This window comes from Microcaecilia unicolor, chromosome 12, assembly GCF_901765095.1.
Source record: "Microcaecilia unicolor chromosome 12, aMicUni1.1, whole genome shotgun sequence".
NCBI classification, from domain to species: domain Eukaryota; kingdom Metazoa; phylum Chordata; class Amphibia; order Gymnophiona; family Siphonopidae; genus Microcaecilia; species Microcaecilia unicolor.
This window is the reverse complement of record NC_044042.1, coordinates 66,685,345-66,710,756: the sequence shown is the minus strand read 5'-3', so window position 1 is coordinate 66,710,756 and position 25,412 is coordinate 66,685,345. Positions and strand designations below refer to the sequence as shown.

Here is a 25,412-nt window from a genome sequence, read left to right as displayed (position 1 = left end):
CCCCCATTGTACTTTCTCTGGAGCCCCTGGCTAGTATGGTCCGCGAGTCTTGTATATGGTAGTCTCACAAGTTTAAAATTAATTTATTTGCAGACGATATGTTGATTTTTTTGTTTTTTTTGGCATGGGCATCTCTGACCATTCCAAAGCTGGTGGACCTTATTCAACATTTTGGCTCTCTTTCATGCTTGAAAATTAATTTTGAAAAGTCATAGGCTATGGCTTTATCTTTGGACTGTGGCTGCTGACAGACCAAGACAATGGAAGTTGGGGAACTAAGGGCCCCTTAAATACTTTGGAGTTTACCTGCACTTGGACTTTATGTACCAGAAGAATGTGCAAGAGAACGTGGAGGCGATCCGAACTTTGTGTCGTTGGTGGCAGGATCTTCCTATTACATTCTTGGACAGAGTTATTCCCCTTGCAGATGATGCCCTTATGGGTTACTCTCCAGGATGAGGCCATTTATAAGGGTATCATTTCTTTCCTGTGGGGTGGGGGCCCAGAGGACGAGGATAACAAGCTCCTGCAGGGCAGGAGTAGAGGTGGTGTGACCTTGCCGGATCATTGGTTGTATAATGTGGTGGCAGTGCTTCACTGGTTACATGAACTCCATATGGATGTTAGTATGTTCCTGCTTATATATGGGATGCCAGGGCCTTCCGATCTTTGGTGCTCAGAGCAGGCTACCATTAAGACATGCTTTACCCCTAACTCGTGCTATTTTAGCAAAAGTCCCATTTTATGCAATGAGACCTAGTTACTAATAACTGGGGTTAACGATAAAATAACACATCTTAACAATAGCTCACATTGATAACTTCCCCCTTACACGTGTATGTGCACAGATATGCATGTATATTCCAGTTTTCAGGTCATTTACATGTATTCCTGATGCCTTCTTTATAGAATTACCCCTGATGTGACTAGCTGCAAAAGTATGTAGGGCTCCTCACATTTCTGCATCACTGACCTGTTGAGGTATTCTTAGTTTTCTCAACCATTTACCAAGTTTGTTGCTTGCTGTACAGTATTTTCTTTAAGAAATAAATAAATAAATAGCCTCAAGTAACCTGAATTTTGATAAACTCTCACACTTCTTGATTTGCTATTTCGGATTGTGTCTGTTATGAGAGAAACCAAAAGGTAGGCTTAATACCTATATATCAGCTAATTTTTGCTTTGCTGACTATTTTTTTATTTTCTAAGTTCAAGACACTTTGGGATGTCATTTTCTCTCATGAAAATACCACCACTGTCATTATCCTGGTACCTCCCGTGATAGAGGCTTATCTGAAAATATAAATTTGCAGTACGTCAGAGGATTTTCATGGCAGGTTTGAGCACAAGTTGATGTCTTGTTTCATAAGCTTACACAGATTCTGAACAGCTGTGCTAACCAGCATCACCCTACTCGGTTGTTACCACTGCAGAGTTTCCTTGGCGATGGTATTGATAGTTGCAGCCAAAAATACACAATTTTATCTCATTGTCAGCTGTGAAGATATTTACCATCTTCATTCATTTTTACTGAAGAGCGCTCTTGTAATGTGTGTGCCAGGAGCTTGTCTCAAGACAGTCAAAAAAATGGAGAGCAGAACAGAGGGCTAAGGTTATGTAAACCTACAGGCTAACCAGCAACCATGAAAATTCCATACCCTGAAAAAATACTTGTGGTTCATATTGGTGAGAGTATGGGAAAATGTGGTATTTTTATTACGATTTATGATCCACTGTAGGATATTTTTGTGGTAAATGCCTACAATCTGGAATGGCCTGGCACTATGCCCTGATCTAGATATAGAACCTTCCAATGAAACTTTGGAGAAAGAGGTCTGGAACTGATACTATATAGGATCTAAATAAAAGCTTTCACTGATATAGCACAATGTCTAGAACAATAATTTTGAGAAAACTATGTATGAAATCTAGAACAGTTTCAGAAAACCAAAATAAAATTTAAAACAAATCCTAATAGGATAACTCCAATCCGGTGTAGCCAAACAAGAAAAGAGAAGTATCCACAAATGCAGAGATGTGGAGGTCCGTAAAATGATATAATTTAATAGTTTGTTTGGAGCCCTCAGTGTCCAATCCCCCATCCAAATAGGAAAGGAATGGTTGTCACAAAGATATAGCTCTAAGATTAACCCCTGGGACCATATATTTTAACACAGTTCTCTAAAGAGTAAGTGTGCCCATGTGTACATCTGCATCGTCATAGGGTCTCCGATATGCTGCCCAATCACCACAACACAAGTAAAGTGTTAAAAGTCAAATTGTGAAATCTCTAAATATATGTGTGATAACTATGTCCTCCAAAAATCTCTCAAAATTTCAGACATTTCGGATTGAAATTTTGAGAGAATTTTGGAGGACATAGTTATCACATATATATTTAGAGATTTCACAATTTGACTTTTAACACTTGTGTTGTGGTGATTGGGCAGCATATCAGAGACCCTATGACGATGCAGATGTACACATGGGCACACTTACTCTTTAGAGTAGATACTCTTTAGTATCTTTGTGACAACCATTCCTTTCCTATTTGGATAGGGGATTGGACACTGAGGACTCCAAACTAAATGTTAAATTATATCTTTATGGATCTCCGGATATCTTTTTTCAGAAAACAAAATGCCACAAGCAGTTGACCACTTTATGCAAACTAGATGCATTATCCTTGATTTATGTTGGATCCATCTTAAAGCACTAGAGGTGCAAAGTATTGGGTTGTTTCTAATTAGCTTCTAATTCATTGATCACTGTTTGGTTTTTTTCCAGACAAGAAGCTCCAGACACTCCCAGGGTTCCCAACCTGGCCTAGCAGATCAGGCATCTAAGCTTTCCTTTGCTTCAGCTGAGTCTCTTGAAACCATGTCGGAATCTGAGCTACCTATTGGGTTCAACAGAATGAACCGCTTCAGGCAGAGCCTGCCTCTATCCCGTTCCACCAGCCAAACCAAACTCCGTTCTCCAGGTATATATGCCTTATCTTACACCATTTTACGGTACTCTAGGGGGGCTCTTCATTGCACATATTGACTGCCAGATTTGATGATGTGGGAGTCGGTCAGTGAGGACCATCATTATTTCTTCTACAGCCTAATGCTGAGTATAGAAAAGACCATATGGATTGTATTCTATTTTCTTCCCAATACCACATCTTATTCTTCAGTTATTGGAAACTGTAAAATGATTTACAGTACAGTCTCAATTATCTGACAACAGGACCGAGCCGTTCCAAGAGAAATGTCAGCTAATATGGAAAACAATGGTAACCCCTTAAAAAATGCACAGGAAATATACTTTATGCATAAAGAACAGGCATAGGTATCTGTATTTAAAATATTGTTTATTAACACTAACCAGTAACCAGCGTGTGAAGGCGAAAAACATGAAGAGAACCTGCGCACTTCTTAACGGCAACACAATGACGTCACCAGAGGTCTGTCTGATATGCCGAATGGTCAGATTAGTGAAAGTCGGATAATCGAGACAGTACTGTATATAATTTCAATAGTGATGCACAATACTGTGTAATCAGGTATCACCAAATAAGTTAGTAAAGAAGCAGTCATCTTATAGAAATGTTCATAGTAGCAAAATATGGAGTATAAATGTTGAATAAGTCCTTAACTATTTCTTTTTTCATAATATTTTTGCTATTGTAAAGAATTAATCTTTAATCTAGAGCTGATTTCTTACTTCATCTGTTCTGTTTGCTTGTGCAAATGAAATTATTGGGGTAATGTTAAAGGGGTTTTTTTAACACTGAAAGCTCATTTTACACACAGAAAAATGCCTTTTATAGAAAGCACACTGTAAACAAGCATAAATTATGCATATATTTATGCAAACTGCATGGAAGCATTCCTGGGGGAGTAGTTTGGGTAGAGCAGAGGCAAAGTTATGATCTGCATGCATTCTTTATACAATAGAGCTGTTGTGAGTTCTCACGCATAAAGGCTGGAGATATACACAGAACTTGCAGTATTGTATAAGTTATATACAAGTGTGAGTCCACCAATGTTCCACCCAGATTATGCTTGTGTGCACCATGGACAGTGCCTTTTTGTTTGGGGGTGCCCTAGCTCCATCCCCAACTCTGTCACCAACCCTAGCATTTCCCCTTCCCTTACCTACCACACCATCTCTCTCCTTCCTTACCTCTCAACCCCACTACCCCCCCCCCCCCCCACAGTATCCAGCATCTTTCTCATTCCCTTTCTTTCCCTCCTTCCCCCCATGATGTCCATCATTTCTCTCCTACCCCCCTTCTGCAGTCTCTAGTATATATATATATATATATGTTTCTTCCTTATCTCCCTCCCCTGGAGCAGCGATGCGACAATCACCATAACACCAAAAGTATTGGGGCCAACCGGTGGGAACAGGGACTTGAGCATCTGCACATGGTGAAGGCCTGCTGACTCCTGGAGGGGGAAGGAGCTGGCAGGCCTTGAGCATGCACAGACGCTCAAGGCCCCATCTTATTCATCGACCCAGATACTTTTGGCATTATGGTGATTGGAACATTCCTACCCCAGGGGAGGGAGGTAAGGAAGGAAACATCTTGCGGGGGAAGTGGAAGGAAGAAGGATTCTTGGGGGAGGGGAGAAATGCTGGAGACCAGGGAGGGAGGAGTGAAGGAAAAGGTTGGGGGGGGGGCTATGGCATATGTGGGCCCCCTCCATTCCATCACCTATGGTGTGCACCAGATGTGTGATTTATGGGATAGCAACAGTTGCTTCAGTGTGAAGGTGGTGTTATGGTTCATTTTGGATTGTTATCACATACTGGACTCAGCTATCATATGTTTCTTACAGGGGTCCTCTTTTTACAGTTTGGAGATGAGACAAGGCGTGTGCATATTACCCATGAGATCAGCAGTATGGATACACTGCATGCCCTTATTGTGCATATGTTCCCTCAGAAACTCACTATGGGGATGCTGAAATCCCCAAATACTGCCATACTGATCAAGGATGAGTCACGTAATGTCTTCTATGAACTGGAAGATGTGAGGTGAGGAATTGGCAAATGCTGAGATGCCTGAGGATGCAGAGGCCATTAGAATAAGTTTGCTTTGAATGAATCCTTGCAGTCAAAAATTGTGCATATATTTTAAACTTATTTTTATTTAAATGGATTTGTTCATATCTTTTCACTGGTAGTGCAAAGTGAATTACATACTGGTAAAGTAGGTAAGATGGAAGCTGAAATGGTGCTGAACTCTGGAACCAATGGTATGGTGGAGCCGGCTCGCAAGAGCCAGTTGTTAAATTTTTTAGCATTTTGCAAGCTGGTTGTTCTGGTAGGGCGAGCTGACTCTCCCCCTCCCCCTCCAACGAGCTACAGGGTCCCAGGCTCCAGCACATACCTGAAGAAGGCAGCCACCCTGGTGATCCAGTGGATTCTTCAGGGCAGGAAAGATCCCTAGTCTTCCTTGCCCGCTGTCGGCGCTGACCCTCCCGCTGCCAGATCGCTCTTCAAAAATGGCTGCCGAGAATTCCAACAGCGGCTCTTACGAGACTTCCGCTGAAGTCTTGCAGGCCGCCTTTGTAAGTCTCGGCAGCCATTATACAGAGCGATGCAGCAGCGGGAGAGTCAGCACCAGCAGTGGGCAGGAAAGACGGGGGATCTTTCCTGCCCCGAAGAATCTACTAGACCATCAGGGTGAATGCCTTGAGGTATTTGCTGGAACCCTACAGCTCGGCGGAGCAGGGAGTAAGTCTGGAATGGGTCGGGTGGGTGAAGTGGGGTGGGGACTGGACTGTGGGGAGGATACTGTTTAAAAAAAAAAAAAGTTGTATTTTCAAACATTGTAATCACAAAAAGAGGAAGTCTACTGTGACTGTAACTCCAAAGATGAACATCAACAAGTGAAGAGTCCAATGTAAATGTTTAAATAATCAACACGATGTATTAAAATTCCAAATATTCCTTTATTCTCAAATGTTATCTTATTTTATATATAAAAAGTAGTTGAGCATTTAGCTATGGCTCGACGGTAACCAAACCCATTTCACTTTACATGCTTCATCAGGAGCCGTGCATCAACTTTCTTATAATATCAAACAAGATGGTATCACATATTTTTGTGATCACATTGCATCACGGCTGAAGTGGAGGGCAGCCACTCAAAAATCAAAGTCCTGGATTTCAAGCATGCTAAAATGGGGGAATACCTGAGGGAAGGAGCTGATGGGATGGGAGGATGAACAAGAAGTGGAAGGACAGTGGTCCAAGCTGAAAGAAGCTATAAATAGGGCCACAAACCTTTATGTAAAGAGAGTAAATAAAAGCAAGAGAAAAAGGAAACCAATATGGCTCTCCAAACAAGTGGCTGAGAAAATAAAGGCTAAAGAGTTGGCGTTCCTGAAATACAGAAAGACTCAAGAAGAGGAACACGGGGAGAAATACCGGATGAAACTGAAAGAAGCCAAGAGAGAGATACGTCTGGCAAAAGCACAAGCGGAAGAACAAATGGCGAGAAATGTAAGGAGGGGTGACAAAACTTTCTTCAGGTATATTAGTGAAAGGAGGAAGACTAAAAATGGAATTGTGAGACTGAAAGATGCTGCAAACCGCTATGTAAATAATGATGAAGAAAAAGCAAATTTGCTAAATAGATACTTTTGTTCTGTTTTCACAGAAGAAAATCCTGGAGCAGGACCGCAATTGACTGGCAAAAGTACATGTGAGAATGGAGTGGATATAGCACTGTTCACGGAAGAGAGTGTGTATGAACAACTTAAAAATCTAAAGGTGGACAAAGCAGTGGGACCGGATGGGATCCACCCCAGGATATTGAGGGAGCTCAGATAGGTTCTAGTAGGTCCTCTTAAAGATTTATTTAATAAATCCTTGGAGACGGGAGAGGTTCCGTGGGATTGGAGAACGGCGGAGGTGGTCCCTCTTCACAAAAGTTGTGATAGGGAAGAAGCTGGAAATTACAGGCCGGTAAGCCTCACTTCAATTATTGGAAAAGTAATGGAAGCAATGCTGAAGGAAAGGATGGTGAATTTCCTGGAAGCAAATAGGTTGTAAGATCCGAGACAACATGGTTTTACCAAAGGGAAATCGTGCCAAACGAATCATTGAATTCTTTGACTGGGTGACCAGAGAATTAAATCAAGGACGTGCTATAGACGTAATCTACTTAGATTTCAGCAAAGCTTTTGACACGGTTCCCCACAGGAGGCTCTTGAATAAACTAGACGGGCTGAAGATAGGACCCGAAGTGGTGAACTGGATTAGGAACTGGTTGATGGGCAGACGCCAGAGGGTGGTGGTAAATGGAGTTCACTCAGAGGAGGGAAAGGTGAGTAGTGGAGTGCCTCAGGGATCGGTGCTGGGGCCGATTCTATTCAATATATTTGTTAGTGATATTGCCAAAGGCTTACAAGGTAAAGTTTGCCTTTTTGCGGATGACACCAAGATTTGCAACAGAGTGGACACCCCGGAGGGAGTGGAAAGCATGAAAAAAGATCTGCGGAAGCTAGAAGAATGGTCTAACGTTTGGCAATTAAAATTCAATGCGAAGAAATGCAAAGTGATGCACTTAGGGAGTAGAAATCCACTGGAGACGTATGTGTTAGGTGGTGAGAGTCTGATAGGTACAGACGGGGAGAGGGATCTTGAGGTGATAGTATCTGAGGACCTGAAGGCGACGAAACAGTGTGACAAGGCGGTGGCCATAGCTAGAAGATTGCTAGGCTGTATAGAGAGAGGTGTGACCAGCAGAAGAAAAGAGGTTTTAATACCCCTGTATAAGACGTTGGTGAGGCCCCACCTGGAGTATTGTGTTCAGTTTTGGAGGCCATATCTTGCGAAGGATGTTAAAAAAAAAATGGAAGCGGTGCAAAGAAAAGCTACGAGAATGGTATGGGATTTGCGTTGCAAGACGTGTGAGGAGAGACTTGTTGACCTGAACATGCATACCCTGGAGGAAAGGAGAAACAAGGGTGATATGATACAGACGTTCAAATATTTGAAAGGTATTAATCCGCAAACGAACCTTTTCCGGAGAGAGGAAGGCGGTAGAACTAGAGGACATGAAATGAGATTGAAGGGGGGCTGACTCAAGAAAAATGTCAGGAAGTATTTTTTCACGGAGAGAGTGGTGGTTGCTTGGAATGCCCTCCCGTGGGAGGTGGTGGAGAGGAAAACGGTAATGGAATCCAAACATGCATGGGATAAACATAAAGGAATCCTGCTCAGAAGGAAAGGATCCCCAGAAGCTTAGCCAGTGGTGGGAGGCCGGGCTGGTGGTTGGGAGGTGGGGATAGTGCTGAGCAGACTTATACGGTCTGTGCCCTGAAAAAGACAGGTACAAATCAAGGTAAGGTTTACACAAAAAAATGGCACATGTGAGTTGATCTTGTTGGGCAGACTGGGTGGACCGTGCAGGTCTTTTTCTGCCGTCATCTACTATGTTACTATGTTACCTTATCAAACCCCAATCTTTTTTCAAAATGCAGCGACCAGAATTGAACACAATATTCGAGGTGCGGTCGCATCATGGAGTGATACAAAGGCATTATAACAACCTCATTTTTGTTTTCCATTCCTTTCCTAATAATACCTAACATTCTGTTTGCTTTCTTAGCCGCAGCAGCACACTGAGCAGAAGGTTTCAACGTATCATCAACGACAACACCTAGATCCCTTTCTTGGTCGGTGATTCCTACCGTGGAACCCTGCATGACGTAGCTATAATTCAGGTTCCTCTTTCCCACACGCATCACTTTCCATTTGCTCAAATTAAACGTCATCTGCCATTTAGGCGCCCAGTCTCCCAGTCTCATTACTGACCGTTTAACCCTACTCTCTGTTTTCTATCTTTTAACCAGTTTTTAATCCACAATAGAACACTACCTTCTATCCCATGACTCTCCAATTTCCTCTGGAGTCTTTCATGAGGTACTTTGTCAAACGCCTTCTGAAAATCCAGATACATAATATCAACTGGCTCACCTTTATCCACATGTTTGTTCACTCCTTCAAAGAAATGTAATAGATTGGTGAGGCAAGATTCCCTTCACTAAATCCATGTTGGCTTTGTCTCATTAATCCATTCTTTCGAATATGTTCTGTAATTTTGTTCTTTATAATAGTCTCTACCATTTTGCCCGGCACCAACGTCAGACTCACTGGTCTATAATTTCCCAGATCTCCTCTGGAACCTTTATTAAAAATTGGCGTTACATTGGCCACCCTCCAATCTTCTGGTACCACACTCGATTTTAATGATAAATTACATATTACTAACAATAGCTCCGCAAGTTCATTTTTCAGTTCTATCAGTATTCTGGGATGAATACCATGCGGTCCAGGAGATTTGGTACTCTTCAGTTTGTAGAACTGCCCCATTACATCCTCCAGGTTTATAGAGAATTTGTTCAGTTTCTGCGACTCGTCAGCTTCGAATACCATTTCTAGCACCGGTTTCTCTCCCAAATCTTTCTCGGTGAAGACCAAAGCAAAGAATTCATTTAATCTCTCCGCTGTGGCTTTGTCTTACCTGACCGCCCCTTTTACCCCTCTGTCATCTCGCAGTCCAAACGATTATTTTGCTGGCTTCCTGCTTTTAATTTTTTTACTATGTGTTTTTGTCTCCAACACAATTTTGTTTTCGAAGTCCCTCCTAGCCTTCCTTATCAGCGCTTTGCATTTGACTTGACATTCCTTATGCTGTTTCTTATTATTTTCAGTCGCTTCCTTCTTCCATTTTCTGAAGGATTTTTTTTTAGCTCCAATAGATTCCTTCACCACACTTTTTAGCCATGCCGGCTGTAGTTTGGTCTGACATCCTCCTTTTTTAATATGCGGAATATATTTGGCCTGGGTTTCCAGGATGGTGTTTTTGAACAGCATTCACGCCTCATGTAAATTTTTGACCTTCGTAGCCGCTCCTCTACATTTTTTTTTTCACCGTTCTTCTCATTTTATCATTGTCTCCTCTTTTAAAGTTAAACGCTAACGTGTTTGATTTCCTATGTATACTTATGTCAGAGCTAATATCAAATCCGAACATATTATGATCACTGTTATCAAGTGGCCCCAGCACTATTACCTCTTGCACCAGATCATGTGCTCCACTAAGGACTAGGTCTAGAATCTTTCCTTATCTCGCCTGCTCCTGTACCAGCTGCTCCATAAAGCAGTCCTTGATTTTGTCAAGGAATTTTACCTACCTAGCATGCCCCGATGTTACATTTACCCAGTCAATATCGGGGTAATTGAAATCACCCATTATTATTGTGTTGTCCAGTTTATTTGCATCCCTAATATCCTTTAACATTTCTGCATCAGTCTGTTCATCTTGGCCAGACGGATAGTAGTACACTCCTATCACTATCCTTTTCCCCTTTTCACATGGAATTTCAATCCATAGTGACTCCATGACGTGTTTTGTTTCCTGCAGAATTTTCAATCTATTTGAGTCAAGGCTCTCCTTAATATACAATGCTACCCTTCCACCAATTCGATCCACCCTATCACTACGATATAATTTGTACCCTGGTATGAAAGTGTCCCACTGGTTATCCTCTTCCCACCAGGTCTCAGAGATTCTTGTTATATCTAATTTTTCATTTAGTGCAATATATTCTAATTCCCCCATCTTATTTCTTAGGCTCCTGGCATTCACATATAGACATTTCAAACTGTGTTGTTTGTTCCTATTTACATCATGCTCAGTACTTGACAGTATTAATTTGCAATCTTTTGTCTTTATTTTTATTTAAGGACACCTGATCTATTATGGTCTCTTTTGCAACCTCACTATCAGGATATCCTATCTTCCCTGTTTTGGTGATATCTTTGAAAGATACCTTATCCTGAACCATGCACTTTTGAGCGACTGTCAGCCTTCCCTCCGTTTCTAGTTTAAAAGCTGCCCTATCTCCTTTTTAAATGCCGATGCCAGCAGCCTGATCCCACCCTGGTTAAGGTGGAGCCCAACGTTTCGGAATAGGCTCCCCCTTCTCCACAATGTAGCCCAGTTCCTAACAAATCTAAAACCCTCCTCCCTGCACCATCGTGTCATCCACGCAGTGAGACTCCGGAACTCTGCCTGTTTCTTGGGCCCCACACATGGAACGGGTAGCACTTCAGAAAATGCTACCCTAGAGGTTCTGGATTTGAGTTTTCTGCCTAAGATTCACAACCAGAAAGTAAAGGAAGCCAAAAGCAGACAGGGAAGAAGCAATCAGGACTGGATTCAAGACAGGATTCAGGAGACTCAAACAGGCAAGGAATACAGACTAGGGACACTAACTAAGAACAAAGGCTAAGCAAGACAAGGCAGAAGTGCACTAAGCACACACACCAACCTGGACCTTTGGCATTGCAAAGGCCAAGCAGACAGTTTCCAGGTGGCTAATAAGCCCATCAGCAGCTGAGGCTCAGCTGCAGCAATCCCAAGGCAGCTAAGGGTAAGGCTAGCTGCTAAACTTTCAAGCAAGACTGGAGGGCTAAAATATCTTGACCGGACCGGAAAAGAGAGTCTGGAAAGTCTATGGCAGCCACTGGTTCTGGCCACCAGAGGGCGAGAGGCGCACAAACCAAGAAAAAGTCACAAATGTGACAGCAGGCAAGTCACCATGCGATTCTCACGTCCACCAGCCACCCAGCTATCTATATGCCTAATGATCGAATCACCAACTAAAACAGCTGTCCTAACCCTTCCCTCCTGGGCAGCACTTGGAGACATATCCTCGGTGCGAGAGGATAGTACATCCCCTGGTGGGCAGGTCCTGGCTGGCTACAGGAGTAATTCCTAATTCACCAGTGTGATGCTCTCCTTCTGTGAGACGTCCCTCCTCCAAGGTAGCACAGGGGCTACCAGACTGGAGGTGGGACTTCTCTACAGCATCCCTGCAGGTCTCCTCTATGTACCTCTCTGTCTCCCTCAGCTCCACCAAGTCTGCTACTCTAGCCTCAAGAGAACGGACACATTCTCTGAGAGTTAGGAGCTCTTTGCATCGGGCACACACATATAGCTTCTCACCAACTGGGAGATAATCATACATGTGACATTCAGTGCAAAAGACTGGATAGCACCCCTCTTGCTGCTGGACTGCTGGCTCCATCTTAGTATTTTTGAGTTTTTCAATAATTTAAAACTTGCTAAAGTATTAAGGATATTAGCATAATATGTCTTGTAGTTTATATGGTATATTGTGTGATTTATTTAGTGTTTGCTTCTTAGATGGTAATGAAATGTATTTAAAACTCTGTAAGAGCACTCCTTGCTTGTTGTCCTAATTACAATAACTGACTATAAATGAAGAGTTGTTTAGGGGTGGGTGGGAAGACTAAACTAGATTCCCTTAAAACTAAGGGTACAAGTCTATGGAGATTAGTTGATAAAATTTGCTGTTTTATATTTTTATTCTGCCTATCACTAACCTACAATTCCTCCTTTAAACCCCAATCTTTAAGTTCTCAAAGCACAAAGCAAAATAGTGTTCACTTACCAGAGAAATATCCTCTTGTCTCAGAATGTCTCAGAAAGAAAGTTCAGTGGGACCTTTATTCTTTATATAGTTGAATCTAAAGGCCTTTTTTAAAGCAGGCTCTTTCAAGCTAACTCAGCAACCTATGCAAATATTCTGCTTCTCCATACCTTAATTAACACCTAATTGAGGTCACTGGACGTGCTACCTCTCCAGCAAGCAAAGAACAGAAAATAACTGCCTTTTATAACAAGAGTTTTTGGCTAAGTTTCTACCTCTAGAAAAGATTTCAGTTTAAAACTATGGGGAAAATGCTTATTTCTTGAGAGAATTTCAGTTTAAAACTATGGAAAAAGGGTTGTACACTATGGTAACTAGTTAATAATGCTTGCTTCTCTCTCTCTCTCTCTCTCTCTCTCTCTCTTTTTATTCCCCCTTAATACTAAACTAGATCCTGCAGTGCCTGCTAGAGTCTATCTGTTAATGCTGTAGTATAAAGTTCAAGTTTTAAAACTAAGGGGGAAAGACTATGGAGATTAGTTGATAAAATTTGCTGTTTTTTATTTTTATTCTGCCTATCCCTAACCTACAATTCCTCTTTTAAACCCCAATCTTTAAGTTCCCAAAGCACAAAGCAAAATAGTGTTCACTTACCAGAGAATTGTCCTCTTCTCTCAGAAAGAAAGTTCAGTGGGCCTTTCCTCTTTATATAGTTTTGAATCTAAGGGACCTTTTTTAAAACAGGCTCTTTCAAGCTAACTCAGCAACCTATGCAAATATTCTATTTCCCCACATCTTAATTTGTTTATAAATCATAATCGGTGTGTCATTTGGAGGGGCTGGTTATAGGGACACCCTAACCCTGTTATATTGGTGCAGAGATTTTTTTTTCTCCTGGTAAAGGGCTTCTAAAACATTCATCATCTTATGAGAATCAGGTGCTCAACGTTCAGAGTTTCTATCTGTTTGTTTATTTATTTGTGGCATTTTATCCCACATTAAAACATGAATTAGATTGGATCCTGGGAGCATTTACATTTTTTTTTCCTGGAGAGAGTAATGCATTACCCCCCCCCCCCCCCCCCCCCCCCCCCCCCCCGCCCAGGCTCTCTCCCTGGGTATAGCCAGCTCTGCAATTTGGGTGGGTGAGCACAGAGGTGGACCGGGGAAAGAGCCTGTTGTTAAAAATTTACCAGCACACCACTTTCTGGAACCCTAAAAGCCAAGAGGATGGAAACCAAGCATAGAGTACTCCAGCTTAAAACAGCTTTGAAATTACTTTGCACTTCTAAGAAATCATGGGAAAGTAACCTGCACTGCACAGCAGTTACAACCCTAACCAACCGTCTTACTAGGAAGACTGGATAGGCCGTGTTCTTTATCTGTTGTCGTTCACTGTATTACGCTGTTAAAGGAAAAGATAGCTTTTTATAGTCCAGTGGATAGTAAGATCCAAAGCAACATGGTTTTTCCAGAGGCATATCATTCCAAACAAATGTGATTTCTTCAGCTGTTTCTGGCTCTGAGCAGCATGCCAGGACTTCTAGCACATTCTCGAGCAGTGAGGAGCAGCAGCAGTCTATTTATTTGGCTGGTGGGGCTCGGTATCCCAGCCAGCAAAGCTCAAGGGGAGTTGATAGACTCCAAGAGTGGCTCAGCTCAAAGTTGGAGTTTTACCACCACTATGCTGGAGATTGAAGGCCAATTGAGGTTTCCTCATGGACCTGGCCATGTCTAAAACCAGTTCTGGCAGATAGAGATTCCAAAAACTGGCATATTCTAATCAATAAATAGAAAATAAAATTATTTTTTCTACCTTGTTGTCTGATCATTTTATTTTTCTTATTGCATTGGTCCCAGTCTCTGGTTTCTGCTTTCCACTTTCTTCTCGTAACTGTTTTGCCAGAGTCTCCTTGTCCATTTTACAGTTCCTTTCTCTGCATCCCTATCTATCTGACCCAGCATCACCCCTTTCTTCCTGCCATTTTGAGTGTCTTCTATCTCTGTGTCTCTATTTCCCTGTCCAACATAACTCATCTGTGTCCCTATGCTCCCATGTCACATGCCAGCACCTCTCCCTCTGGCATGCTATGCTTCTGGGATCTTATATCCCGCAAACTCCCTTTTCATATTCAATGCGGGTTACATGTAAAGAAGTAAACATTAGAATCTCGTTCATTCCATACATGTCATCTCAATTTCAGAGACTATCAAATAATCATGTTCTTTCTAAAAAATATTGTAAGACGAGCTATGACGAATAACTGCACAATAACAATAAGCCCCTTGATGTATTCCTTTATACTTCAAACCTTTTACAGATGGAAATTGTAATGGTAGACAACCATAATTGTGACTCTCAAAAGATCCACCCTACAAACCAATTAAGAGGGAAATTCAGCTACATTTCTATATAGTATTTTAAAAACTAAGCAGCATAACTTGAATTTAATGTGTAAATCTGCACCCCCGGGGGTTCAGCAACTGTTCTTCTCTCTTCCCTCATTCCTGTTCTGTTTCCCTTTTGCAGGAGGGGGAGAGATGCTACATCAGGGGTGGGGGAGGGACAAGGAGGGAGAGATGCTGTATAAGGGGCGGTGGCAAGAGAGGGAGAGAGGTGCTGCATCAGGGTTGGGGGAAGGGAGGAAGAGATGTGCTGGACAGGGAGGTCAGGTAGGGAAGAAAAAGATCCAATGAGGGGAGTGAGGAAGAGAGGGAGCACAGAGAGGGAAAGAGGTGCTGGACTTTGGAGGGGGGGAGGAGAAGGACAAGAAAGGAGAGAGGTGCCAGGACCTGCAGGGAAGAAGGAAGAGGGAGAGGTGCTGGCCCTGCAAAGGAGAGACAGAACAGGAGTGAGAGAAAAGAGAGGTACACTTGCTGGGAAATTTTTAACCGTAGGCTCCCTCTCTGGGTGTAGCCAGCCGTGTAAACTTTTTTGGGTGGGGGGCAGGGGTGGACGGAGGGCAATGCATTTCTTCCCCCCCCCCCCACCCCACCTTTCTGTGCAGGTGTGCTAGGCAACGCATTCCTCTCTCCCTCCACCCATCCATGCAGGGAGGCATACCTTTGCTGGTAGGGAGGTTGAGCCTTGCCACTCAAATAAATGGACTTCCGCTGCTCCCTGCTGCTTGTTTCTGGCTCTGAGTAACAGGCCGGGACTTCTCGCACATGCTGCTCAGAACTGGAACCAGAGCAGTAGCAGTCTATTTATTTGACTGGCGGGGCTTGGTATCCCCGCTAGCAAAAGTAAAGGGGAGTTCAGAGACACCAAAGGTGGCCTATCTCTAAGTTGGAGTTTTGCCACCGTTATGCTGGAAGTTGAAGGCTAATGAGGTTTTTCTTGCAAACCCAGCCATATCTAAAACCAGTTCTGGCAGATGCACATTCTAAAAACTGACATAGTCTAATCAATAAATAGAAAATAAAATTATTTTTTCTACTTTTGTTGTCTGGTTATTTTAGCTTTGTTATTGCATTGGTCCTAGGGTCTGGTTTCTGCTTTTCTCTTTCTTCTCTTAACTGTTTTAGCAGAGTGTCCTTGTCCATTTGGCACTTCTTTCACGTATGCATGGTGTAGAGATTGCACTCAGAAGTTCCACATGTCATGCGTACTGAACATCTCCATCTCCTTGCCATAGTGCAGATCTCTATCACAGCTTGCCTGAGGAGCATAGCAAAGCATGGCTTTCCTGAACCTGGTCTATAAATATAAGAAGGCCCACTACCTGAACCCTGTCCTTTCAAACTTGTGGAGGTGCCATGGCATCGCTTCAGGAGGCTATGGTGCAAAACTAGGTTGCTTTTCAGGTGCATCAGGCAGCGCCTGGAAATAGAAGGTGAGTAACAACACCTTAGCAGCTCATGAACAGCCATCTCCTGGAGCTATGAATGTGTATGCAGTCTCCTTCCAACAGTGCAGCCACATCCTCCACCTACACAACAATGTGTTGCAACCAACATTAAACCATTGATAATACATGGAAAGGGCAGGAGGATGGGATGTGCCCTAGCACCCTTCTGTGGCCCAAATCAAAGTGGCCAGCATGTCATATATAGCTACATACCACATAGCTTTAAGCAGAATATAAGTTAAAAAAAAAAAACTATGGCTGGTAAAGGCATCAGGAATCATAAGGAGCTGCAGTAGGAATCAAACCCAGTTCCCTCATGTTGAGCCCACTGCCCTAACCTCTAGGCCACACCTCAGCCATACTGTTGTGTTGAATGAGACCTCAGAGACCTAAGTGCCACCCAAAGACGAGGCCCCTCATGCCTATAAGCCCACACCGAAAGTACAAGCCATTTTGAGGTCTAAAGTCACTTATTCAATCCTCTGAAGCATCTAGCCCTCACATCTTGCACTGTCCACAGCAGGGGCCATGAAACTTTCAAATGAATAGGCTGCACCCTTTCATAGTTATAGCACAGGTTTGGAGGGATGCTTCCCCCACCACCACAAAAAAAATGGTCCCATTGCCAGGCCAAAACATGAGGGAGTCGGCGGTGTATAACATTTTTAAATAAATGTATGTGATATCGTTGAGAGAACCAAACAAGTCTCTCCCTTGCTAACACAGCAGGATCCTCCCAAACCTAGGTCCCCCAGCTCCAGTCCAATACTGTGATGTCATGAAGCAGGTTCCTGCAGAGGTGGCTACAAGGCGTAGAAGGCTTAAAAAGGTCTGCTGGCCCCGCTACACCTCTTTAGGCCTTATGTGTGTGGATCCCCATCATACTAGGCTCCTAGGTGGCACCTGTAACTGGTTCATCACTGGCATATCATATGGGTACCTCGGACCTCCAGCATACTGAAGCCTGATCATGTATTCCCGTATGCAGGACAATCTCACAAGTGACAAACCACCACAACTATGTCTCTTGTGTCCTTTGCCATTGGCAAATCATTGCTTGGGGACATCATTGATATCCCCCCACCTAACACCACATAGCCTTTAAGTGTCGCTGCACTGGTATGCTGGCCAGCTTGCTATATACAGCCCTGGCAATGTTGCTTCTGAACATCTCTGACACATGGAACTGTAGCACAGTGGCACTTGTCCAGGAAAACATAATAGCATATGAGAGATTTTCATGCACTACCTCCATTGCAGCCAAATCTCTCATTGTGGATATCCTGAAAACCTGACTGGCTGGGATGCCTCCTAGAACAGCCCTCTCCTTAAGTCACTTCACTGGCTCCCTATCCGTTCCGTATTCAATTCAAACTTCTCCTATTGACCTATAAGTGCACTCACTCTGCTGCTCCCCAGTACCTTTCCACTCTTGTCTCTCCCTACACCCCCACTTGAGTACTCCATTCTGTAGATAAATCTCTCTTATCTGTCCCCTTCTCCTCTTCTGCTAATTCAAGACTCTGTTCCTTTTATCTTGCTGCACCTCAAGCCTGGAATAGACTTCCCGAGCCTGTACGTCTAGCCCCGTCTTTGGCCGTTTTCAAGTCCAAACTCAAAGCCCACCTCTTTACCACTGCTTTTGACTCCTAACTCACTTGCCCTGGCCTTTTATCCTCACCTCTTTATTCCCTTGCCCTTAATTGTTCTGTCTGTTTAACTTTCTTATCTAGATTGTAAGCTCTTTGAGCAGGGACTGTCTTTTTGTGTATGGTGTACAGCGCTGCATATGCCTTGTAACGCTATAGAAATAAGTAGTAGTAGTAGGGTTGGGGACCACTGAGGTAAAATATACAGTGGTGGAAATAAGTATTTGATCCCTTGCTGATTTTGTAAGTTTGCCCACTGACAAAGACATGAGCAGCCCATAATTGAAGGGTAGGTTATTGGTAACAGTGAGAGATAGCACATCACAAATTAAATCCGGAAAATCACATTGTGGAAAGTATATGAATTTATTTGCATTCTGCAGAGGGAAATAAGTATTTGATCCCCCACCAACCAGTAAGAGATCTGGCCCCTACAGACCAGGTAGATGCTCCAAATCAACTCGTTACCTGCATGACAGACAGCTGTCGGCAATGGTCACCTGTATGAAAGACACCTGTCCACAGACTCAGTGAATCAGTCAGACTCTAACCTCTACAAAATGGCCAAGAGCAAGGAGCTGTCTAAGGATGTCAGGGACAAGATCATACACCTGCACAAGGCTGGAATGGGCTACAAAACCATCAGTAAGACGCTGGGCGAGAAGGAGACAACTGTTGGTGCCATAGTAAGAAAATGGAAGAAGTACAAAATGACTGTCAATCGACAAAGATCTGGGGCTCCACGCAAAATCTCACCTCGTGGGGTATCCTTGATCATGAGGAAGGTTAGAAATCAGCCTACAACTACAAGGGGGGAACTTGTCAATGATCTCAAGGCAGCTGGGACCACTGTCACCACGAAAACCATTGGTAACACATTACGACATAACGGATTGCAATCCTGCAGTGCCCGCAAGGTCCCCCTGCTCCGGAAGGCACATGTGACGGCCCGTCTGAAGTTTGCCAGTGAACACCTGGATGATGCCGAGAGTGATTGGGAGAAGGTGCTGTGGTCAGATGAGACAAAAATTGAGCTCTTTGGCATGAACTCAACTCGCCGTGTTTGGAGGAAGAGAAATGCTGCCTATGACCCAAAGAACACCGTCCCCACTGTCAAGCATGGAGGTGGAAATGTTATGTTTTGGGGGTGTTTCTCTGCTAAGGGCACAGGACTACTTCACCGCATCAATGGGAGAATGGATGGGGCCATGTACCGTACAATTCTGAGTGACAACCTCCTTCCCTCCGCCAGGGCCTTAAAAATGGGTCGTGGCTGGGTCTTCCAGCACGACAATGACCCAAAACATACAGCCAAGGCAACAAAGGAGTGGCTCAGGAAGAAGCACATTAGGGTCATGGAGTGGCCTAGCCAGTCACCAGACCTTAATCCCATTGAAAACTTATGGAGGGAGCTGAAGCTGCGAGTTGCCAAGCGACAGCCCAGAACTCTTAATGATTTAGAGATGATCTGCAAAGAGGAGTGGACCAAAATTCCTCCTGACATGTGTGCAAACCTCATCATCAACTACAGAAGACGTCTGACCGCTGTGCTTGCCAACAAGGGTTTTGCCACCAAGTATTAGGTCTTGTTTGCCAGAGGGATTAAATACTTATTTCCCTCTGTAGAATGCAAATAAATTCATATACTTTCCACAATGTGATTTTCCGGATTTAATTTGTGATGTGCTATCTCTCACTGTTACCAATAACCTACCCTTCAATTATGGGCTGCTCATGTCTTTGTCAGTGGGCAAACTTACAAAATCAGCAAGGGATCAAATACTTATTTCCACCACTGTAGTCTGGTGAAAGGCCTGGCTCGCAGCTGGCCAACAACCAGAGTACAGCCATCATTCCACAGGTGGGTGGGAGATTATGGCCAGGTACAGTGGACAATGCTACAACCCTTAATGTTGGCACACATACCTAGACATCATCAGATACATCTGTTGATATATACAGCTTTGTGGCTTACAGAAAAGGGGGGGGGGGGACAGTCACCAACATCAGGCATCTTCTGGGTAATCTGTCCCGTGGGGCCCCATAACCTGTGCATGCATTAGACCCATGCTGCCTCATGGTGTCTGGCCTGTACCACAAGTAGTGTTAGTCATATAACCATCTGAATACTATCATCATGCTTGCCCCACTTTGCAGCTCCATGGTATACCTTGAGAAGGTTGCCATAAAGATCATTACACAGCATTTGAATGGTACCAGTGGTAGGGGATCAGTAACTACTGATGTAAGCCTGATATTGCTACCTGAATGCATTATGCTGTCTGAGGCCTTTAACATCTAGCAAGAAGCACCTGCAAAAATACCCCATTCCCCTGAAGGCACTCACGCATAATGCATATTGCACAATTACTGAAATGTCTGTTGACCAGTACTGGACACAAGTCGGGTATCAACCAGCAAGTGTCCACTGTCAGTGCATACACTGCAGTTTATACTCTGCAGACCAGGAGTCAGAGGAAGGGCATAATGCCATGCCAGAGGTGGCCCACTGAGGAGCTGGGTACCATGGAAGCCAGATGGAAGACTTAGCTAGCAGGCTTTAGTGCCAGAACCAGCATTTGCTAACTCAATAGCAGGAAAAGCTGCAGCTCGTGCATTGGGTGCCAAGGTGCCCAAAAGAAAAAGTCCAGTTCCTGATTAAGATTCTTTGGACACATTGTTTTGAATTAAATCAGCCTTTGCTCCAGCCTTAACAGGGAATCAAGGTCACCGCCTGTCCAAGTCATCTCAAGTTTTGTTAACACCAAAAATATATAGTCCTCAAAACAGTGTCCTTTTTCAACAGAATGTGAGATCAAAGGTTTATCAGTAATCCTGTTAATCATACTCCTATGCTCTATATGTCTCTTGTTGAATTCTCTTTTTGTCTTGTCAATTAAGTAGAGGAGCGTGGTAGCCGTGTTAGTCCACTCTTAAGGATATCAATAGAAGTCTTATTTTCTTTTCCATGTTTTATTTTGTTTGATTTCTATTGATATGTCTTGTCAATGTATACCAAATTATAATGGCAAATGTCTGCATAGACCACCCCTTTACTTTTACAATTGGTAAATTCTCTTAATATATACCTTATTCCAGAATTGCTGTCTACAAATTTTTTACATTGTAAGTTTACTTGGTATATAGGGAATGGCCCACATTTGAAGTGTCCTCGTGGCAGTCGAGACTCTTCTTTTTAATCATAGGTAAAGCTGATGGAACCAAATAATCACGTAAAATTGCAACTTCTCTTATGTGCAATAATGAGACATCTGTTGTTAAAGTGGCCCAAATGCTGAAGAATAGTGCTTTGTTTTTTTTCAGGATCTTAGTAATATCCCTTTATGCCATGTAAACTTACAATGTAAAGAATCTGTAGACAGCAATTCTGGAATAAGGTATATACTAAGACAATTTACCAGTTGTAAAAGTAAAGGGGTGGTCTATGCAGGTATTTGCCCTTGTAATTTGGTATACATTGGTAAGACAAAAAGAGTATTCAACAAGAAACGTATAGAATATAGGAGCGTGATCAACAGAAGGATTACTGACAAAGCTTTGGTCTCACATTCTATTGAAAAAGGACACTGTTTTGACGACTATAAGTTTTTGGTGTTAGCAAAACCTGAGATGACTTTGAGAGGTGGTGAACTTGATTCCCTGTTGTTAAGGCTGGAACAAAGGCTGATTTTTAAATGTAACATAATGCCTCCAAAGTGTCTTAATCAGGAACTGGACTTTCCTGTTTTGGGAGCCTTTTTATCTGGCTTTCTACAATAAAGGTTTTTTTTTATCTACCTTCATCCTGTCTGCTTCTTTGACTTCCATTTTATTGGGACTAACGGACCATTTGCCTATCTGTTTCCTAGGCTCATGCGTTGGGGTCTGCAGAACATATGGCTGAAGTTGATGGGGCTACACAGGGACCTGCAGGAATACACTACTGCCCTGACATCTACCCTGCGTCCCTACATCAATTATGGCATGAGGGCTTTTTTACAAGCTAAAACAGCTATTTCCCATATCTACATATATACAGGAGTAAAATAAGAAATAGGTAAAATCTTTCTGCCTCACAGTCCACTGATTCCCCTTGACTCCATCCTCCACAGTGCCTTGGCTCTCTCATGCATAACAACAAGGTCACGCAGGAGGACAACTGATATCCCAGTCCAGCTTCATACTAGAGTGTAATGCTGGTTTCAGGGGTGTGCCCTTAACTAGAGACACTTGCAAATGATGACTCCTGTTGTTATGTGGCTTCATGAGTTCTGGTGCCTGTGGAACAAGGAGAAGATGCAATGAGGTGATTTCACAGGTGTGGAATGTTCTTTTATCAATACAAGCTACTTCCCCCCCTTTGAAATGTTCTGCTAACATTCCGGTTTGAAAATGGCCAACATAAACATCCATCTCTGTAGAACGCCCAAAGGTATGACCCATTTTCCAGTTACAGACATCAAGGTGACAAACATCTAACCTCCCACACCTGGAATGTCCAACCTGGCCTATATGAACATTTATGTCAGGATTTTTGAACCTCCACATCCCAACCTTGACATGGCTAGCAAAGACATGCTGACCACGAAGGACAACTTTAGTCCAGCAGAGGTCAAACTGCTGGTGAAGGAGGTGTTCTCTCACTGTGCCAACCTGTTTACCCCTAAAGGGCAGTGCATAGGGGTCTACTCTAAGCAAAAGGAGTGGGTGGCCATATGCCATAAGGTAAATGCGGCCTTCCATAATAACAGATGTGGAGGACTTCAAAAGGAAGTGGAGGAAACTGTACTGTGATGTAAATGCCAAGGCAGAAGATAATCTCCAGGGGGCTGACATTGCCAACCTCACTCCCATACAGCAGATAGTCTACGGAACTCTAGACCAGGATGATGTCCATGGTATGGGCAGCCAGGCACCTGTGCACATCCTGAAGAACCAGGTTGGATTAGGCCCCACATATAGTGATTGGAGCCCTATCTATCTATCTATCTATCTATCTATCTATCGCATTGCCCAGAGGTATCAACCTGTCGTGTCCACACCTTATCAACCTTTCTACTCAGGCACCTGGGGGTTACTTATCGGTCCTTGCTTTTATCTGAGAGATTGTACAACTGTGACAGGCTAGATACAGAGCCCCAGGATTTCAGGAGGGGTGTGACAGTGACATCTAATAAATAGCAGTTCAAAAATGCTTTTCCACTGACTTGTAAGTGAGTCTGACTCGGACAGAGACAAAGGTTCCAGCACCCAGCCACAGGGGGCAGTCTTCTGTCCAGGAACAGATAAAAACATACTGTGCCTAAAGATAGACTACTACAATAACTATCATAGGCGCCCCGTATAAGAGGCTTGGGGAGCCCAACCGTGACCTTCCCCACCTGCCTCCTTCTCGAATTCGTCCCCGGGGCAGCCAGGAACAAAATTGTATCTTCCACCGACGCTCACCCCCTGCTCACTTCTTTTCTTACCAGCTGTCTGCTTGCTATCTTCCTAAGGCAGCTACTTCCCCAGCGGTTCCAGCTCTGTCGGAACCTCCCTGTGACACACTTCCTGCACTGTCCGTTCCGGTGGCAGAGCCTGGGGCTGTGACTATGAGCCTGAGTGTTGCAGCACGCAGCTCTTTTTAGTCAGTCACCGAGCCAGGGAGGGAGGTAGCAGATCAAGCAAGCAGGTATGTGTTGGGGGAGGGGAGCGAGAGGAGTATTTGGGACTCATTGCTTTGCTGAACAAGAGAGGTTGGTTGTAAACGAGAGTCCTAGGAGGAGATTTAGCAATGCATTAACATATGGTACTGCCTGGTCACCCGGTTATGAAAATATATAGATGTTTCTTTTAGCAATTCTTAAGACTTTTTTTGTGAAATAGGAAATGAACAGAACTTGGAAAGTTCTGGTGAGGGAAGAAAGACAGAGGAGGGGATGATGAAGGGAGGAGAGATAGATGGAGTGACATGTGGTGGGGGGCAAGACAATGGGGCAATGTTGGATTGGGGAAGAGAGAGAATTTTATAAGTCAAAATAAAAATAAATATTTTATTTCATGCAGATCTCTTTTGTTTAAACATAACTAAATGGGCTATAAGCCCCTAATGCAGTCCATTGGTTTTCTTATATTTTGCTCTTGTGATGACTTATACCGTGCCAAAATTGAAAATTCTTATATCTATCTGGTCATTAATAAAAGGAGCTCATTGTGAACACTACCACCCTTAAAAGTTTTTTTGTGACTGTACATGAGGAATTGTGATGATATGATCCTCGGAGTTAGTGCTGTTATGGTATAGTAAGGTTCCGAGTGTGTTTTTGCACAAGTTTGTGAATAGTGTTTGCAGTTGAGGGATTGTGTGTTGGCCTTACTGAGGTGACATCAAAACTTTAATTTAATTTTAGTTTGTTTGTCATAACATCAGACATGGTTTTAGAAGATTTTGGAGGATCTGATGTTGAATTGTTCCATAGATGTGTATGTGGTTTAGTTTAAGTGCTTGAAATGGATGGAAATAGCAGTGTTTAATAATTGATAATATTTTTGAATAGTATACATTGGTTAATGTATGCTTTAAGCAACCGCTTTATTCTTTGACATATGATACATATATAATATCTAAATTTAATAAAAGGTATTAAGTATGACTAATTTTACTTATTTTTTTTCTGTGTTGTCAGACCCTAGGCACCACCCCTAACCCCGCCCCCTTTAAGCCTCTCCAAATAGTTGGGCAACCGACCGCCTATGATAACTATCACGCTTGCAGGTATCATAAATATTCTAGGAGGGCTGACATATTTGTACACAAATAAGTGTTAAAATGGGAGTTACACCTGGGTCTTATTGTTTAAAGTCCACTGCACTGACCACTAGGCTACTGCTTAACACTTGCTTGCTGCTGTATAAAGAATGATTTTTATCTGTTCCTGGAGGGCTCATAATCAGGGGTGGACTGACCAGGCAACTAGGCAGTGTTTGAGGGCCCAGTACCTCCTCCCCACATGACCCACATCTCTCTCTTCTCTGTCCCCAGGTTTGGCATGCCCCCTTTCTCTCACCCCTCCCCAGTTCTGGCATCTCCCCTGTCTGTGACCCCCCCCCCCCCCCACACCCGTGTTTACCTTTCTCTGAACAGAGTCCCGACATAGACTGTCTACCACTGACTGGAACCCTCTCTCTGCTGCAGCCTATCCCTTTCTGATATAACTTCTGCTTCTACAAGGGTGGCCACGGCAGAGAGAAGGATCCAGTCAGTGGCAGGCAGCCTATGCTGGGATCCTGCATCGAGAAAGGAACTTTTGAGGTAAATGCGGCGGTGGACAGGGGATGGAGAGCTGAACCTGGGGATAGAAGAGAGAGGGGGAGATGCTGGCCTTCGGAGGAAAAGAGATGTTGGACTCAATTATGGGGGAGGGGGCAGGGATGGTGCACCCAGTGGGAGGGAGAAAGAG

At 43.4% G+C, this 25,412-nt stretch overlaps 1 protein-coding gene across 1 annotated transcript in view; it reads left to right on the top strand.

Annotated features, from left to right (window-relative positions):
- The window catches only part of SRCIN1 (SRC kinase signaling inhibitor 1), a 299,672-nt gene that overhangs the window by 141,894 nt on the left and 132,366 nt on the right, over positions 1-25,412 (top strand). Inside the window, exons 3-4 of the mRNA XM_030221850.1 lie at positions 2,788-2,983; positions 4,833-5,031. Of these exons, the coding sequence (XP_030077710.1) occupies positions 2,788-2,983; positions 4,833-5,031 (395 nt within the window). The remainder of the gene's footprint in view (positions 1-2,787; positions 2,984-4,832; positions 5,032-25,412) is intronic.